Source organism: Convolutriloba macropyga, chromosome 7 (genome assembly GCF_964194025.1).
Source record: "Convolutriloba macropyga chromosome 7, txConMacr16.3, whole genome shotgun sequence".
NCBI lineage: Eukaryota > Metazoa > Xenacoelomorpha > Acoela > Convolutidae > Convolutriloba > Convolutriloba macropyga.
Window position 1 is genome coordinate 16,675,626 of NC_134474.1, and position 17,722 is coordinate 16,693,347.

General features: G+C 37.5%; 1 protein-coding gene across 1 annotated transcript; it reads left to right on the forward strand.

The window, feature by feature from the left end:
• Positions 1–574: 574 nt before the first annotated feature.
• On the forward strand, positions 575–17,495 carry LOC142342125 (CLIP domain-containing serine protease B4-like). Its single transcript, XM_075393324.1, has 4 exons — positions 575–760; positions 5,182–5,272; positions 16,361–16,616; positions 17,159–17,495. The coding sequence occupies exons 1-4, from the start codon at positions 688–690 to the stop codon at positions 17,387–17,389; spliced, it is 651 nt and encodes a 216-aa protein (XP_075249439.1). The 5' UTR covers positions 575–687; the 3' UTR covers positions 17,390–17,495.
• Positions 17,496–17,722: the final 227 nt, after the last annotated feature.

The following is a 17,722-nucleotide window of genomic DNA, read 5'->3' on the forward strand; positions in this document are numbered from 1 at the left end:
ATTAATTTTTTGTCAAAAAATGGACCTTGATATTTGGACGTTGTTTCGATTTAATTTTGTTGTCTGTCTTGTCTCGTAGTCTTAGTAGTGGCCGGCGTCATCGGCTCCTTAATGCAACGTTTTTTTTACTTTACTAATTGATTTGAGTTGGAAGCAGTTTTTTTTAAACACCAATACTTTTTGAACAATTCTTGAAGAACGAAGTACAAAAACGCTCAAAATGCATCATTAAGTGCAATTAATGTTTAAGATGGTCAAAAATGTTTTCAAGCAAACCATTTTTTTCACAATGTGAGAAAGGTTGTTTTGTTTTGAATAAGATGGGATAAAACTATGAAATTGCTTTTAAAATGCAGCACGTGATCAAAAATGTTCGCTTCCCTAGAAAAAAAACTGCATGATCACAACCAGTACTCTCGCGAAGTCCTATGAAGCCAGTAGTCATGGATTAAAGAAAAATATAACGCCATTCGTCCTCTTCGATTCGTATAAATTCTATTTTTTATTAGTATCAGTTATTCAGTTTTCTCATTCACTCTACAAGCAAACAGAATTTGACCTCTAAAAGAATCCAATCACTTTCTCTCAAATGAACCAACATCTGATGTGACGTCACGAATTGTGGGCGGAAGCAATAGTGTTCAACGATCCTTCTTCGTGTATTTCACGTGTTCAAAATATGGTGACATGCCTTACTGTGGTGGAACTCTAATCACATCAAAATATATTCTAACAGCTGGTCATTGCCTGAAAGATAAAGGTGTGTATTTTTTTTGTCATATTAGATTAGATTTGAAATCCAAACAATGTATAAATTGCATAATACAATACATACAGGCTTGAATGAAATTCATGTCCTATGAGAAGAACATTGAACAAAGCGCCAGGGTTGGGCTCCAAGTGAATCACGTATCCCGTCGATTATCATAGAAATTTCATAAACAGTCCATCGAAGCGTCATTACCACTTTTTCTCTGATCATAGAAAATCCATCGGTTTGGAAGCTCTCATTTTTGCTGGATCATATAGAATCCATCGACGGGACTTCACTGGGAGCTAAACACGGGTTGGAAGAACATAAGTCTATTTCTCTACCGATACTGATTAGAAAATCAATGATTACCCTGCAGGTAAACATCATGTCAGTGTGTGGTTAGTCTTTATTCCCTCAACGAGATATACTTTTCCAATATAGAAGTGTCAAACTGAACAATTAAAATAAAAAATTGTCTACGAGTTATTTAGATTTATTTTTGCGGCAAAATTATATAGCACATGAAAAAATTAGGAATTGTTTGCCTTTCTCCCGAAGAGTACGAACTTCCTAATTGGTTTTTTACACCTTTAAAATAGTATATCATATTGTTCTATATAAAAATCTTTTACGCATCTTTTCACACATGATAATGAGAAGAAACTGCAGAATATTCTTGGAATTTAACGTATCAGAAGAGTTTGTAACAGAAATTAGGTATTCACAAAGCGTGTGGCAAAATAGCTAATAAAAGACTATTTTTTCTCGACAATATACGATTTTGTTCGGCTGTTGTTCGGCCGAAAACAATATAGCGCAATTATAGTGTGGTACGCTAATCACATTACCATGACATTGTTAGTTGCTACTTAAATTGTACTTTATTTTAACCTTATTTCTTCAGTTTCTAATTTCACCTCTTTTCACCTTCATTTGTATAAGTCATTGTCCTATAGTCAGATTTATTGTCTAATCAATTCTTTAAAGTTTATAACATTATACCATACCGACATTACGCCATTTAACAATATATCATACCAACTGTTCATACAGTTGTAATACAATTTCAGTTCGTAACTAATCTTAACTTCAAAATCGTTCGCAATTTTTTTAACATGACAAATTGTCGACTCGCTTCTCAGCTCAAACTCGCCTCACGAACACAGGAACAAAAATCAAATAAAAAATAAGGGAAATTAGACCAAAGCGAAGTCACTCATACAAAATTATAAGCAATTTCACAATCAGAAATCCATAAATTAATTGAGCCGAAGTTAGATGCTTTCGCTGACAATTATAACAGGCAATTCTACAGCGCGATATCCATCACTGAGTTGACTCAAAGTAAAGCCGCATTTGCTGCGTAAACCCTAAAATGAATTAATTGCAAAGTTAATAATAGCGATCGGGTAAAACAGCATTTAAAACCCCAATCGTCCATTGAATCCTTTTGGGAGCGCATCACAACAGAACCACCGCTAAAATGGGATTATTGGTACATTAAAGTAAAACTTGCCTTTAAAGCAAGAGATACTACTATTCTTGATATCATTCTCAAATACAAGCTCGAAGAAATACGAAGGTAGGCAAACTCTCCGCCAGAAACTTCCACACAATGATTTATAAGATTCTACGATTTGACGATGAAAAGATGGTGGGAAATGTTAGAACACTTTCTTTTTCATCAGCCCTCGAAACATAACGTTTGTTCGATGCGTTTTTCTGCTAAAAATTGAAAAAGGCAAAAATGTAGAACATTTCTATTGTGTCTTAAAAGAATTTGCCCAGAACTGCAATGAACTCGAAATATGCGATGACGACGTAATCAGAGATGCATGCTACAAATATGCTGGATAATGACATATAGAGATAATTACTAAGAGAAACCGTAGCGCCGGAACGAGCCCTCAGCATGGCAGTCAAATTGGAAGTGGGCCACATGAGTCAACAAAGAATCACGTCAAACGATGCGGTCAGCATAAACACTGGACAAATGTTAATATCACTTGGTTATACAAAAGTGGCCCAATTTCTATTCTTATGAGATCTTCTCTTCAAGATCATATGCAAATCCTTTAAAATTCAGCTTACTCTTTTAAGCACAAATATGCCTCGCGAATGCAGTAAAAAAAGCTGGTTAAGACAAGTGCAATTCAACCAGTGAAGTTACTCGTACAAAATGGTAAGCGATTTTGCATCGCAAAATCCGTTGCTTAAATGAGCCAAAATTTGATATTTCTACTTAAAAAAAGCAGGAAATTTTGGGGCGCAAAACCCATTGCTGAGCTGACTCAGATTAAAGCCGAGTTCGCATAGCAATTTCTAAAAATGATTTATCGCACTTAAAAGTGACGATTACGTCATATTGGTCGCATTCATTGGCGCTTTTCGACAATTAATTATCAATTGCGCGCAAGTGTTTGAACACATAGAGATTGTGCGTATACTCTATCTGATTTGGAATGGAAATTAAAAACTGCAGATTTCGAACTATCCCTAGTCGAGATAGGATGTTAATCTTCAAACATCTTGAAAGATTCTTTCAAAATACTGTTAATCCTGCAAGATCTTGCAAAAGTATGTTAATTTTGCAAGATCTATCAAGAAGATGCTTTCAAGATTAACATCCTCTTGCAAGATCTTGCAAGATTAACATCGAAGAACCTTCCTTATTGAATCGTTCCACGGCGTGCCTTCTTTTGATTGTTTTTTTTCAACAATAGAGCTAATTTGTTAGGCTAGTGTTGTGGCCAGTTTGTTAGGCCCTGACAAACGTTATATAAAAGCCTCCAGTGACATCCATCTGAGCTTTTATATCATTTTATCTGACTTTTTTCAAGAAATTCGCTGGTTCTCTGACTCCAAGCACATGGAACCACAACAACGGTTCAGTTACCAGGATCTCTAGTTACAAGTAGTCAGATGACGTTCTCGTTCAACTGTTTGCTCAACCCGGCATATAAGCGCATCGTCTGTAATATTAACAGAGGCAATGAGATAAAGATTTAGGGACAGTGATTATTCAAAATTAAGGACACCCAATTTGGTAATGCAAAGGGGAATAATACGTAGATTTTTAGTTTTTTTTTAAGTTTTTATGTTTTGTGTAGTTTAAAAAGCTTTTTGATTTTTCAAAAAAAGTTGCTCAGATTTGGATGATTTGACGGTGTAGGGGTTCAACGCAGTGTATAATTAGGATGTGGGAGCATCATTGTAGGGGGGGAGTTGGCAATGAGGGAATTTTTTTTAGATTTCATCAACAAAAATACTCCAAAAAACAACTTGATTTATTCATTCGAATGGGGAGTGTAGAATGAATTAATAGCGCATTGTTACTGGGTATTGGGACTAATATAAAGTTAGGGAAGAAAAAGTATAATGAAGCATAATAATAATTACATTTAAACCTTTTTTATTGGATATTTTAAGAGTTTTGTTGTCTATTCTTCAAACTGAGAAACTTTGTTGAGGGTCATGTGATATCACAACACGTTGCAGTTTGATAGCTTAGGGGTACCGGGGGTAAATCGATAACAACATGGGGGGTTATGAGGATTATTTCGATGTAAGAGTTGGACAGAAAGTTCATTGGGGGATTTTCAGAAAATCCAATTAGCCCTCTAACTTATAGCAAGTTCGTCTCAAATTTTATTGAATTAACCCGGACCCAATCAGTTTGAGAATCAATCCCAATTCTTACATCTAGCAGCCCTACAATATTGCCAATCTCTTATATGGGAATGTTTGCATCACCTGAAAAAATGATTAAAAGATATGAGAATTTGTTGGAAGCTACCTCTAATCTTACGTATATTTATGGGCAAAACAGTGGCGACACAGGTTGGCAAAATTCATTTTGAATACAACAAGCTTGAATCTACTAAATAGTCGGAAAGATGGTGCTGGTTAACAAATTGATAGCTTGAATTCTTTTTTAAAATGGCGTATGAGATCAACACGCAGACGATAGACGCTTTAGTAGCTGACCCTACAAATGGTGGTACAATAAACAAATTGCTTATTCTTTGACTCAAAAATCAACAACTAAGATTGGAAACATAGTTTGTAAGAAAAACAATGTTTCGTTGGATCTAATAAGCACAAGATATGCTGAAAAGCAGAAAAATTTCAGCAAAAAAAAAACAAACTATTTTCTCTTAGATTTTAAAAGGGACGCTTGTAGTACTCCAAATTGAAACTCGTGGAAAAGTTGTAGGTTTTTTTCTATTGTATGGCCTTCCCTTTTGGTTATCTGTGTTCCTTTTCATTTTACATACCTACCAGTGCTAATCAATAATCTCGAACTTAAAAATAAAAACTTTGTTTACAATACACTGCCTTCATTTGTATATACTTTGGACACATCTAGTTGGAAGTTCAGTGTTCCTTTCTGCATTTCATTTTCAAAGTCTTCACTATCTTTTCAGATCATATTAAAGTGTATCTTGGAGATCACAGCATGATGGAGAAACTTCACATTGATGTTCAGGATGTGAACAAGTTTGAAATCCACAAAGAGTAAGTTATAATTTTGTTTGTTGAAATTTTGAAAACTGACAATGAGTTGAAGAATTTTTGGCTGACATATCCTGCTCACGCTGATGTTGCAGACCTTCTTCGATCAAACACCTGTACATCGAATCAAACACATGTACACCTCCATCAAATTACACGATCAGCCAAAATCTCAGAGCGTCAACGAAAATCTTGCCGCCATAAAAATATATTTCTTAAAAGTTTGTGAAATTTTGCACCCTGGATAGTTTTGAAATTGATTCGCTTCTGACAAGCTTAAACTGTTGAATATGAATAGTGAAGTTGAACCAAATGAGAGATCGAAACAAAAAATATAGATGTAGCACTTAGAGATTAGGCTCTTCATCACAAAGTGTCGCAATTGGGAACGACAGAACCTGAATTTCGAAAATCGCTTCCGTACGAATTGTTATTAAGATTAATGGTCTGCAGTTCAAAGCCATTTGGCAAGCCAGACTTTTATGGAACAAAAAGGACTTCTCAGAAGTTGAATGGGGGCAATATTGATTTTCTGATGGGGACCAAGTTTATAAAAAATAAGCTATCGTCAGGTGTTTACCTTAGCGTGATCTAATTTGGTATGGAGTAAGTACATACTTGGGGCAAGTTTCTTCGTTGTTACTTTTGGGGAATTTGTTTTCTAGATAGGGTTGGGGGATTTTAAATGCTATTTTTAAGTTGATTGGTTGACCGATTGATTAATTGGTAGCGTCAGAAGTCTGGTATTGCTTTTGTTTTAGTTTGAATAGTTCAACTAGAAGTCAGCAATGTGCAAGGAAGGCGTTCAGGTCATTAGATTGTTTTTCTCAGGTCAAAGCAAACTTTACGTGAGAAACTTATAAATAAAGTAGACCACATTTGCGACTTGAACAAAATCTATTGTTAGGTCATTAATGTACTTGTTGCTTGAGAAGTAACAAAGGGGAGTGTCCTAACATTACCACAACAGAGCTGTAGCTTAGGAGTTGACCTGTAGGGAAGTTGTGACAGCAAAAACGTTGTAGAGGCAGTTGTTCCAGTTTAGCAAAATGAGAACACCGGAGAGCCGCGATCGGATCAGACGACTTAATTGAGTTACCTGTGGAAAAATTTTGTAGAGATAAAGAACATTGGCTCTCACATTTGTGATATTGGTTACAAATATAGAACTGTGAACCATCTTTTTGTAACAAAAACTCGTTAAATTGTCAGCCAACTCGTTGAATTGTACATTTCGTGCAATCTTGTACATTTCTTATCTAGCAATTGGATGTTATCTGATTACTTGAATCAATTCATTTTCTCAACTTGAGTTTCTAACAGACCTTCAAGAGTATACAAGAGCAGTGTGGGGACGAAGGAGCCCTCCAACATATCATTCAGAGGCATTAAACCCCCCTTTCAATTTGTCAGAGTTTTGCGCGCTAGTTCGTCCCCAGCTGGTCAGCCCATACAAACTACAAAACTCTAAAGTGGCGCTCTTTGGTGGGAATTTCGGAGACTTCTTGACAGTTAGGAATGCTTGCGGTAGAAGGCAGTAGAAGTGGCGGCTGTGGTGGTTGCAGTGGAACATCGGACTTTGCCAGGGTGACCAAGAAGAAGACGACTGAAGCATTCGACTTGGTCCACAACAAGAGAAGAAAAAGAAATCTTTGGACAGGGTCAAGTTCGAGCGTGAATGAGAGACACAGAGAGAAAGAGTTTGTAGTCGTTCATGGTGGAGTGAGTGCGAAGAAGTTTCACAGTTGAGCTGAAGCTCTTCTATTGTTATTAGTGTCATTTAGCTGTTCTTTAGTATAGAAGATAAAGCGTGGAAAGACTGAGCTCAGAGTGAGAGTTAAGTGAGGCTGAGTTAAGACAGAGCTTTAGATTAGTGTATTATCTTTCTAAGTGAGAGAAATTTATTACGAGACCTTGGCCAAGATCAAGAGATTGGCGAGGCAAGGTAGAGAAGATAGAGAGTAGGGAGAGTTAGGGATAGGTAGAGTAAGAAGACAAGCTGCGTGAGATCAAGTTAGGTTAGGACCGTCGGTGTTAGTATTTTACATTTGCTTAGGCACTGAAGGCCAGTTCAGAGTATCGAGATTTTAGAAGAGGAAACTGTTGAGCTGATATTCGGCAGGTGATAATTTTGAGAGTAAGGCAATTAGAGTGTAATAGAAAGAGAGGGAGTGTAGTTTTCACAGGTTTTGTTTTTCTTTCAAACTGGAGGAGCAAGAGTTGAAGAGTTTAACTTTGAGGGAGAGAGCAGGGAGATGTTCACAAAATAGCAATAATTGTCCAGCAGCAGCAATCAGATAATGCTTGCTGGCAAACATTATTGGAGTTCGTTCCCATTTATAGAAAATTTTCTGTCAGAGAGATTCTCGAATTGGGAGAACTGGAAAATGTATTATCTCGAAGTTGTAGATATTTCGCAAATGAGTGAGGAACAACCAATTGGGTCAAGGCCTTGCTTTCTTAGAACTTGGGCGTTGGAAGCAGGTTTTCATGAGCAGCATCGGGCACGGCGTCAATGACTATTGAGCAATACCTCAGTTTCTTCGACAAACGGTTGTCTGTAGTAGTTAAAAGGGACTGTTATGGATTGCAGGAAAGTGTGAGTCAACGTGAGTTAAAGGAGTTTTGCATAAGCGGAGTGATGAAATAGCGGGTAGTAAAGTAAAAAGAATTTGACTATGAGAACTCACACGGAAATACTGAGACCAGTGAAGTTAGAGCGGAGTTGGTGGCAGGTTGTTGAACTCAAGACCCTGGGAGCAAAGGCTTTGAGCAAGTTGTGAAGTCACTACAATTGAATCATTAGCAAGCAGAACAGTTGAATTTGAGTATGTTAGGAGAAATAAGCAAAGAAGATGAGTAGTCATAAAATATATGGTTGAAGAGACAACTGGACAGGAAGTAATTGTGCTCCTAACTGAATAGCTGACCATGGATGGTAAAATTACAGTGAATAAGGGAGTGGACGAACTTGTAGATCGAACGAATGCGGAACAACAGGTTGAGGAAAATAATACTGGATGGGAAGCAGCCGACATCAACTGTAGGGGAAGAGGCGGAGATAGCTAGGTCTGGCCGGTTGACAAGAAAGAAGAACAAGACCGTCCTGAGAAATTGCAACAGGTTGAAAAGAAAGGTCGAGAACAGTTAAAGCTTTATATTCGAAAAGGGAAAATTTTTAGTCAATGCTGGAAAAAAGATTTATCCTGAAGGTCTTGTGTACCATGTAGAGCACTTATCAGCGACCGACGGAGAATCTGATTCCTGTTTTGTGCATAATTTTGAATATGCGGATTTTTATTATGAAGACAGCAGGTCGAGTGGGTTGATTGGGTTGGACGCAATGAGTGGGTTGAATGCATTCAGGAGACAAATAATAAGGACGTAAGTTTTGGGAATCTGGTTTTCGTTATTTGTAGGTGGGGAGACTCATATGAAAGAGTTTATATCAACCGATAAAACCTTTGTGTGTCTTATAGAAGAACAACTCAGAACAAGTGAAACTGTGGTGCTCAACTTTTTCATCAAGTAGGAGTCATGTGTAGTTGAGACCAAAAGTCGTGTTCCTGATAGAGTCGGAAAAGAATTGTTGAAAACAGATGATGGGTTGGCTGAAAAAGGTGATGGTTCTGTTAGTTTTGCAGTTAGTAAGGCAAAGACTTCAGGTCTAGTAGAATCACAGGTAGATAAAGAAATTAAGTCTATTCAACACGTTCAGTGGAGAAACAAAAGGGTGTCAGGAATCACACTGAAGCTACTCTGTGTTATGCCGAACTGCAAACGGATTAGAGGGTAAAAGGGTTTTGGGTGCAGAAAGACAAAGATAAGGCTCTGAAAATCAAAACATGTGAGGACAGCAGGAACACAGTCAACATCGGTCAGGGTGATAGACAGGAACTGAGAGACGGTACGCAAAAACAACAAAGGAAACGGTTGCTTGGATAGGCAAGTCAGACGACTGCATCTTGGCGAATAAGTTTTAGGGATGTGGAAGTAAAGACAGCAAAATAGTTTTAGCAATGGCTAGAGCTGAATGTTTTCACGAAGCGTTGGAGCATTTCTGCCGCAAATTGCGGAAGAAATAATGGTTGGACAGGTTCTACCAGCTGTTCCACTTGAGGACAACCCCAGGGCTGAAAATGAGCTCAAGGCAATTCATTTACCGGACCAAGTTGAATGTTGGGCAGAGTTTGTGATGCAGTTCTTGTGTAGGAGGTTATATCAGACGTTTTTGATGTTGTAAAATTTTTTCGTGTCAATTCGTCCTACGGAGGACACGTTTTATAGCTACAATGAGGTTGTAAAGACTGTTAGTCGAGCGCATTGCGTGGAACTGCGGAGTCAGAGGAGGTTGCAAGAGCCGATAAAGGAGGTGGAGACTGTGAGCATTCGTCCACATAGTACAATTTTGCTTAGAATGACTATGAACAACCAATGACTATGAACAACCTGCTTAGAATGAGGAACAACCAATTGGGTCAAGGCCTTGATTCCTTAGAACATGGGCGTTGGAAGCAGGTTTTGATTTGCCACCCGGTTTTTGGAGAGCAGCATCGGGCACGGCGTCAATGACTATTGAGCAATACCTCAGTTTCTTTGACAAACGGTTGTCTGTAGTAGTTAAAACGGACTGTAATGGATTGCAGGAAAGTATGAGTCAACGTGAGTTAAAGGAGTTTTGCATAAGCGGAATGATGAGATAGCGGATAGTAAAGTAAAAAGAATTTGACTATGAGAACTCACAAGGAAATACTGAGACCAGTGAAGTTAGAGCGGAGTTGGTGGCAGGTTGTTGAACTCAAGACGCTGGGAGCAAAGGCTTTGAGCAAGTTGTGAAGTCACTTTAATTGAATCATGAGCAAGCAGAACAGTTGAATTTGAGTATGTTAGGAGAAATAAGCAAAGAAGATAAGGTAGTCATAAAATATATGGTTGAAGAGACAACCGGACAGGAAGTAATTGTGCTCCTAACTGAATAGCTGACCATGGATGGTAAAATTACAGTGAATAAGGGAGTGGACGAACTTGTAGATCGAACGGTTGCGGAACAACAGGTTGAGGAAAATAGTACTGGATGGGAAGCAGCCGACATCAACTGTAGGGGAAGAGGCGGAGATAGTTAGGTCTGGCCGGTTGAGAAGAAAGAAGAACAAGACCGTCCTGAGAAATTGCAACAGGTTGAAAAGGAAGGTCGAGAACAATTAAAGCTGTAAATTCCAAAAGGGAAAACTTTTAGTCAGTGCTGGAAAAAAAATTTATCCTGAAGGTCTTGTGTACCATTTAGAGCACTCATCAGCGACCGACGGAGAATCTGATTCCTGTTTTGTGCATAATTTTGAATATGCGGATTTTTATTATGAAGACAGCAGGTCGAGTGGGTTGATTGGGTTCGACGCAATGAGCGGGTTGAATGCATTCAGGAGACAAATAATGAGGACGTAAGTTTTGGGAATCTGGTTTTCGTTATTTGTAGGTGGGGAGACTCATATGAAAGAGTTTATATCAGCCGATAAAACTTTGTGTGTCTTATAGAAGACCGACTCAGAACAAGTGAAACTGTGGTGATCGACTTTTTCAGCAAGTAGGAGTCATGTGTAGTTGAGACCAAAGGTCGTGTTGCTGACAGAGTCGGAAAAGAATTGTTGGAAACAGATGATGGGTTGGCTGAAAAAGGTGATGGTTCTGTTAGTTTTGCAGTTAGTAAGGCAAAGACTTCAGGTCTAGTAGAATCACAGGTAGATAAAGAAGTTAAGTCTATTCAACACGTTCAGTGTGATGCAGCGTTTGTGATGCAGTTCTTGGGGCAGAGTTTGTGATGCAGTTCTTGTGTAGGAGGTGTTGGGCAGTGTTTGTGATACAGTTCTTGTGTAGGAGGTTATATCAGACGTTTTTGATGTTGTAAAATTTTTTTCGTGTCAATTCGTCCGACGGAGGACACGTTTTATAGCTACAATGAGGTTGTAAAGACTGTTAGTCGAGCGCATTGCGTGGAACTGCGGAGTCAGAGGAGTTTGCAAGAGCCGATAAAGGAGGCGGAGACTGTGAGCATTCGTCCACATAGAACAATTTTGCTTAGAAATGGATGCAATTTCAAACAATCCGTTCAACTGTCAGGAAGTAACCAGCGGCTTGTATCTTTGTTGAAGCTTCATGAGGTGCAGGAGTTGATGCTAGCAGGGATAACATTATTCGACATGGCGGAGAGGTTGTTAAGTAAACTATTTTCGAAGTTTAGTAAATGGAGCTTTGGAGGAATTTATAAAAAAGGTATCTGTTGAAATTTAGGAAATTCGAAAATCTAAAAATGGAGGCACTCGCGAGTCAGCTGAAGGGAAAGATTTTCACATTATCGATCAGTCGCTCGACGACGAAGAAGTAGACAGACGGTATGGCTTAGTATACGAGTTATGTGTCACCACAACTGAAGACTCGAACCATCCGAGAGACTTTTTCAAAAGACCCGGAAACCGTTGAGGACATTAAGGGGGAAGTTGGACGACAGAAATTTTAACATTTCGCAGATCTCTGGAACCGGGATGGAAGATGATGTTGCAAATATCCAAAAGAAAGGTGTCGGCGACAACGATTTGTGAATGGAGGAAAGAGACCCGAGTGAAAAAAGTTTTTGACGGGGGGCAGCGTATCACTCTGTCAACTAAAGTTGAAGTTCAAGGGCTAGATTTTGTGTATTATGCTTGGAATCGTCGCCATTCTTTTAAAACAGAAAGGTGGAAGTACGTTCAACTTCGGGTCTGTGGGCCGTGCCAGTTGGTTTTGAGGAGTGGAGCCTACAACAAGAGGAAGATGTTCGCTTGGCGATCTATTGAATTGTGAAGAGGGTAACAATGACAATGTTTCTGATGGGGTTTTCCGGTACAGAAAGAGTTGGCTGGAAACAAGACGGAAGGAAAGATAGAGAAGGCTAAAACGGATAGAGAGATGGTAAAGAGACAGATATCATGAGCTGACGAGTAAAGTTGAGTTGATGAGTATATTTGATTTCCGAAGCTAATCAATGACCCCTTTTATCCACTGTAATGTCATTTTTTCTGTTTCATATCAGTTTTTGTGTTCAATTTCTGCTCCTTGATTTGCGAAAGATAAATTTAATGAGCTGTTTTGTGTATGACTGGTCTTAACATAGAATTCGGAGTTTTAGAAATTTCTTGTTGCTATCTTATTCAGCCGACGAATGTTAAAGTGTTTTTGATTTCCCAAGCTAACCAATGATCCCTTTTATCAATTCAGATGCCATTTTTTCTGTTTCATATGGGTTTCTATGTTCAATTTCTGGTCCTTGATTTGCAAAAGACAATTTCATTGAGCAGTTTTGTGTATGAATGATCTTAACGTAGAAATCGGAGTTTTAGAAATGTTTTGTTGTTATCTTATTCAGACGACGGATGATAAAGTGAACGAACACCAGTACTTGTATACAGGAACTTGTTTTTGTTATTTTTGATTTTGATTTTTGTTAACTTTGAGCACTATGCATAACCATATTATCGCATAATTGTATCAGTGCTAACCTTGTAAAACATTTGTAAGTTGAACCAAACTACTTGAGTTTGTAGCTATCAGAGCATGTTTATATGGAACTTCTGATGAGGTAGCCAGAAGAAAGAATGATGAAAAGTTTTGTTGGCTCTACTAATCAACTTGATGTTGTGATGTACCAACAGTGAGGTTAAGCTTTAATTTTGCGTGTCAGGTTTTTTACGTCATTTTAATAAGGGCGAGTTTATATTTCGTGTAATCATTTTTAAAAGTAGTGCCAATCTTTTAGATTTTTATTTACTGGCCATAAAATCATATATGTGCTGTACTAGTTATTTGATGAACTAAAGTTATACATTTGTAATTAGCGATGTTTCACACAAATATCGCAATGATGAGAGAATAGAGGGGAAAAGAGTAATAGATTATGTCTATGACCGATTAATGATTTAGTGAGATGTGCATGAAATGCAGTCAATTGTTGACAGGGAAAATGATTGTTTGAGACAGACAGAGGTTACATTGAACAAGGTTCGGAGTAACAAACAAAAAAGAGACAGTTTTCAAAAACGATTCGAGAGGAAAATGATGTACATGGAAGAGGTAAAGAGTTTGGAGAAAAGTTTCTTTATCAAAGTGTCGCAATTGAGAACGAAAGAACATGAATTTCGAAAATTTTTTCCTCACAAATTGTTAGTAAGATTGCTAGCCTGCTATTCAAATCCATTTGGCAGCTGTTCGATATTAGCAAAGTGAGAACACCGGAGAAACGCGATTTGATCAGGCGGCTTAACTGAGTTACTTGTAGAGAATTTTTGTAGAGATAAACAGTGGCTCTCACATTATTGAATTTGGTTACAAAGATAGAATTGCGAACCAACTTTTGCATTACAAACTCAATAAATTGTCAGCCAACTTGTTGAATTTTGGTTTCTTTCAGTGATCTTGAAAATTTCTTATTTACAATTTGGCTGTTATCTGATTTCTTGAATTATTTCATTATTTCAACTCGAGTTTATAATGGCCAACAAGAGTATACCAGAGCAGTGTAGGAACAAAACAGCACTTCAACAGGTCTTTCATAGCCATGAAACCCACTTTTCAATTTGTTAGAGTTTTGGGCACCAGTCCGTCCCCAGAGTCAGCCTAAGCAAAGTACAAAATTCTAGAGTAGACGATTACAACGGTACTTGCAAAGCAAGCAAAATGTCTGAGCTCATAAAACAGAAAAGAAGCTTGTACCAAACTTACTTCAAACTTTAGAGAAATTAAACGAGGATCAATTTTTATGCGAATTGCGAAATTTGTTAAAGCAAACAATTGGAGTCCCAATTTGCATATAGAGGCTTTCCACAAAATGATAAAAAAAAGTTGAAGTTTACAACGGCGTTTTGAATAGTGAAATCAGTCAGCTTGTCCTGATTAAAAACATTTAGCAGAGAACAATACAGAACAAGAAACTTTTTAGGCAAAATTTAGAAGTATCAACATAAAATTAAATATAATATAAAAGGGTTCAAGAAATTGGAGGTGCTGCAAGATGAAAATGCTATAAAATAAATATGCAGTTTCTTAGCAACGGAATTGTTATATCGTATTAATTTGACAGGTCCCAACGGGTGTGTTAACAAGATATTAAATTTCGAACCCACTTCAAAAGGACAGTGAAAAATTTTCCTCAAGCGGTCAAAGAAATAATTGGCCGCGTGTTTTAACACAACTTTTGTGGATGATTAGACAAAAAATTTACAACTAAATTTTTGGGGACATCAAGCGAATACCATTTCAAACAATTTAAAAACGATACCAAATCCGCTGAAAATTCTTAACTCTGAAAAGTACTCAGACTTTACTAACAAATGTCTGTCTATGATAATAGCTTACAAGAACACAGCCCAAAAATTTTTTAAAAATTTTGAAATTTTCTAGAGCTCCGATTTTTTTACAACACAGCTGTGTATACAATTGAACAAAAAAATTCAGGTTCTCCTCCCCTTCCCCTGTCGATAACGCCATGGCTCCGCTGGTCCGTATTGGGAATGGTGATAGGTCGTTATCTGTCTTGAATCTTAGCTTTAAGTTTCAATTAATTTGGTTGCCCATGTTTTGTTTCAATTTACACCTTTTAAGCAGGAGTATCGTTTCCGGTTTTACAACATTTCATCATCATGACTTTTTTCGTTACAACTTTTGGCAAACAAATCAACTTAACAAAAAGCGGTAAAACACAATGAATTAATCTCTAGCAAGAAGTTAATCTCTAGCATTAACACCTGTAGCTTTGCCCAATTTTATGCCAAAATATAAACAGAAGTGTATAAATGATGTAATAGTTTGAACAAATATAGTACAATTTGAATGTGCTTTGTTAAATCATTGTTATGTAAAGATGATTTTTAGAGACTTTTGAGTACTTTATGTACTTTTTTAAGTGTTTTAAAGGGCAATGAAAGTTGCAAGAAGTCAAAAGGGTCACATATCTTGAAAATGTCATATGTTTTCATATAAAGGGGATGTCAATCCCGATAGGTCAATGTATGATGTACGATAGGTCAATGTCTTACTATTTGTATTATTTAATTTCTAAAAATATTTGCACATTTTTCCCTTTTAATTTTTCAGAACGAATAAAAAACTGTTTGAAACTAGGTTAAGGGGGCTGAAGTAACTTCAAGTAGATGCTTTGTTTTTTCAATCTCAGTGGAACACGATTAGAAATTTTTTTGCCTCTAAAACTTTCACGTGGTGCCATCATTGCAACCACGATTGGTCTACCTAACGCTATGGTTAGTCAGGAACTCATCGTAAATCAAGCAGCTTCATCGAGGCAGGGGATAGAATCACTGGTTATCGCAAGCCCTGTTGCCATGATGCAACCTCAAGATAGAAATATAAGGAAGTTAAAGATGATTTACCACAAAAAACTTGATTTTATGTCTCATGAATCCAGCGTACAGCTACCTAAAACGGATCTATTCTGTCCCCCCCCCCCCTCCAGCTTAGTGAGCACAAATATTTTATGACCCCCAGGCACACGTGCTATTTTCTTACATAGTAACGTGCTATATAACAACATATAATTTGTAACTGGGGATCATAAAAAACAATGGGGGGGCGAAACAGAACAGATCCCCTAAAACATGAAAAACAAAATCTTGAAAATATGACTTTCAATGATAGAAATATGTTTTTGTACCAAACCACAAAATTTTGTTGTGATTTTAAAAAAATCAACGATAAGTAATTCATATCGCTTTTATATGAATTGCACTGTTTCTTCGCCACGTTGGGCGCACAGATGAATTCAACTTTTTCCTCCTTCTGTTTGACAAATCGTATTAAACCGCTCAAATTGGAATCAAATTTGAAAAAACAGAACATACCGAATGATCCCATTGAATTTTCCCTAGCTATCGTCGAGAAATGACAAAACGTAGGAATTACAATGAAGGAAAAAAACTTTCGCCCGAATCCTTCAGTGGGTTATTTTTAAGTAAGTTTGCTGTCAGTATACTGCGATTCATTAATTTTCAGCAAAATTCTTATTATTGTTTTCTGTTTATACCTCGACGCGAGCTTAATCTTTTTTATCAGTTACTCCAACGATAAGAAACAATCGAAGTATGACATTGCCATTGTAAAACTCAACAAAGAATGGAAGAAGTCACCTTCACTCAGAATGTGTGAACCTAACGAGAATTCGGGCATCCGACCTCTGACTGTGTTGGGAATGGGCACGACCGTTCCTGGACTGGGGAAACATAAAACCCCGACATACCTGCAGGAAACGTTCCAGGAAGAGGTCGAGGCTTATCCCGACAAATTTTGTGGGAAACAACCTATTCCATATGTAAGAGTTCACACATAAGCATGCGAATCATTAGCTAAATTACCCCCCTTAAGGGGGGGGGGGGGGTTAGTGGTCATATAACTTATACCCTCCATTTTTGGTACTTACTCGTCTAGTGTGTCCCATAAAGTTAAAATCGCAGTGGAAACGAAACTTGATAAGAAACATACAAAAACATGTTAAATCTTGCCAAGATCTTGCCATAGTACATGGTAAGATAAGATCAATATATGTACAAACTTAGTTATCACGAACCAAGATCTTGCTTGTTAAGATAAGACAGAAAAATTATATTTGGGAAAGTTAGGGCAAAACGTAAAAACAAGAAAATGCGCATCAGTGGTCATTAAAATGGCAATATTTTTTACCTGAAGCTCCATTTTACCTGTTTTTAGCCACTTGTTAAAAATTTGAACATTGATCTTGGAACCATTGTGTCTGATGGTGATTTTTGAAACGTCTACATATTTCATTTTTATTGGACATGCTATAACTTGGAAACGCTATCTTCATCCTTATTGGACAAACATTTGTTGGGACAGGAGTACGAAGTGTGTTTGCGAAAATGGCAAACTCTGAATTCGTCGCCTTGTGACGGTGACAGTGGAAGTCCTGCTTTCATTGAAGACGATCTATCGGGTGACGCAGAGTGTCTTTATGGGGTTCTATCTGGCACAAAAGAAGATTGCGATGGAAGCGGATCTATATACGTGAAGGTCTCAAAGATGGGAGACTGGATCAAAGAAACCATGAAGAAGCTTGACAGCCGATGAGAATCTGATTTGGGCAGTCGATATTTACTATGTGATGCTGAAAATTACAATTCTGCAATCTAAGCTTTTACTCCTCCATCTCCACTGTGTATTACTTTTAACATTGAACTTCTTCTTAATAGCGACAACAGAGTTAACCAATAATTGCGTTAACCAATAAGTTGAGAAAGTTACCTTACCCTTTAACGCGAAGCTCTATTTTGTGATAGACATTGATGGTTCTCAAACAAACACTTAGCCATTATTTAGTCCTATTGGTTTCTTTAATTCCATTTTGAAGCTGATCTTATCTCTTTTTGTCTGACCGATTTCATTTTCTATGAAGAGAAACGT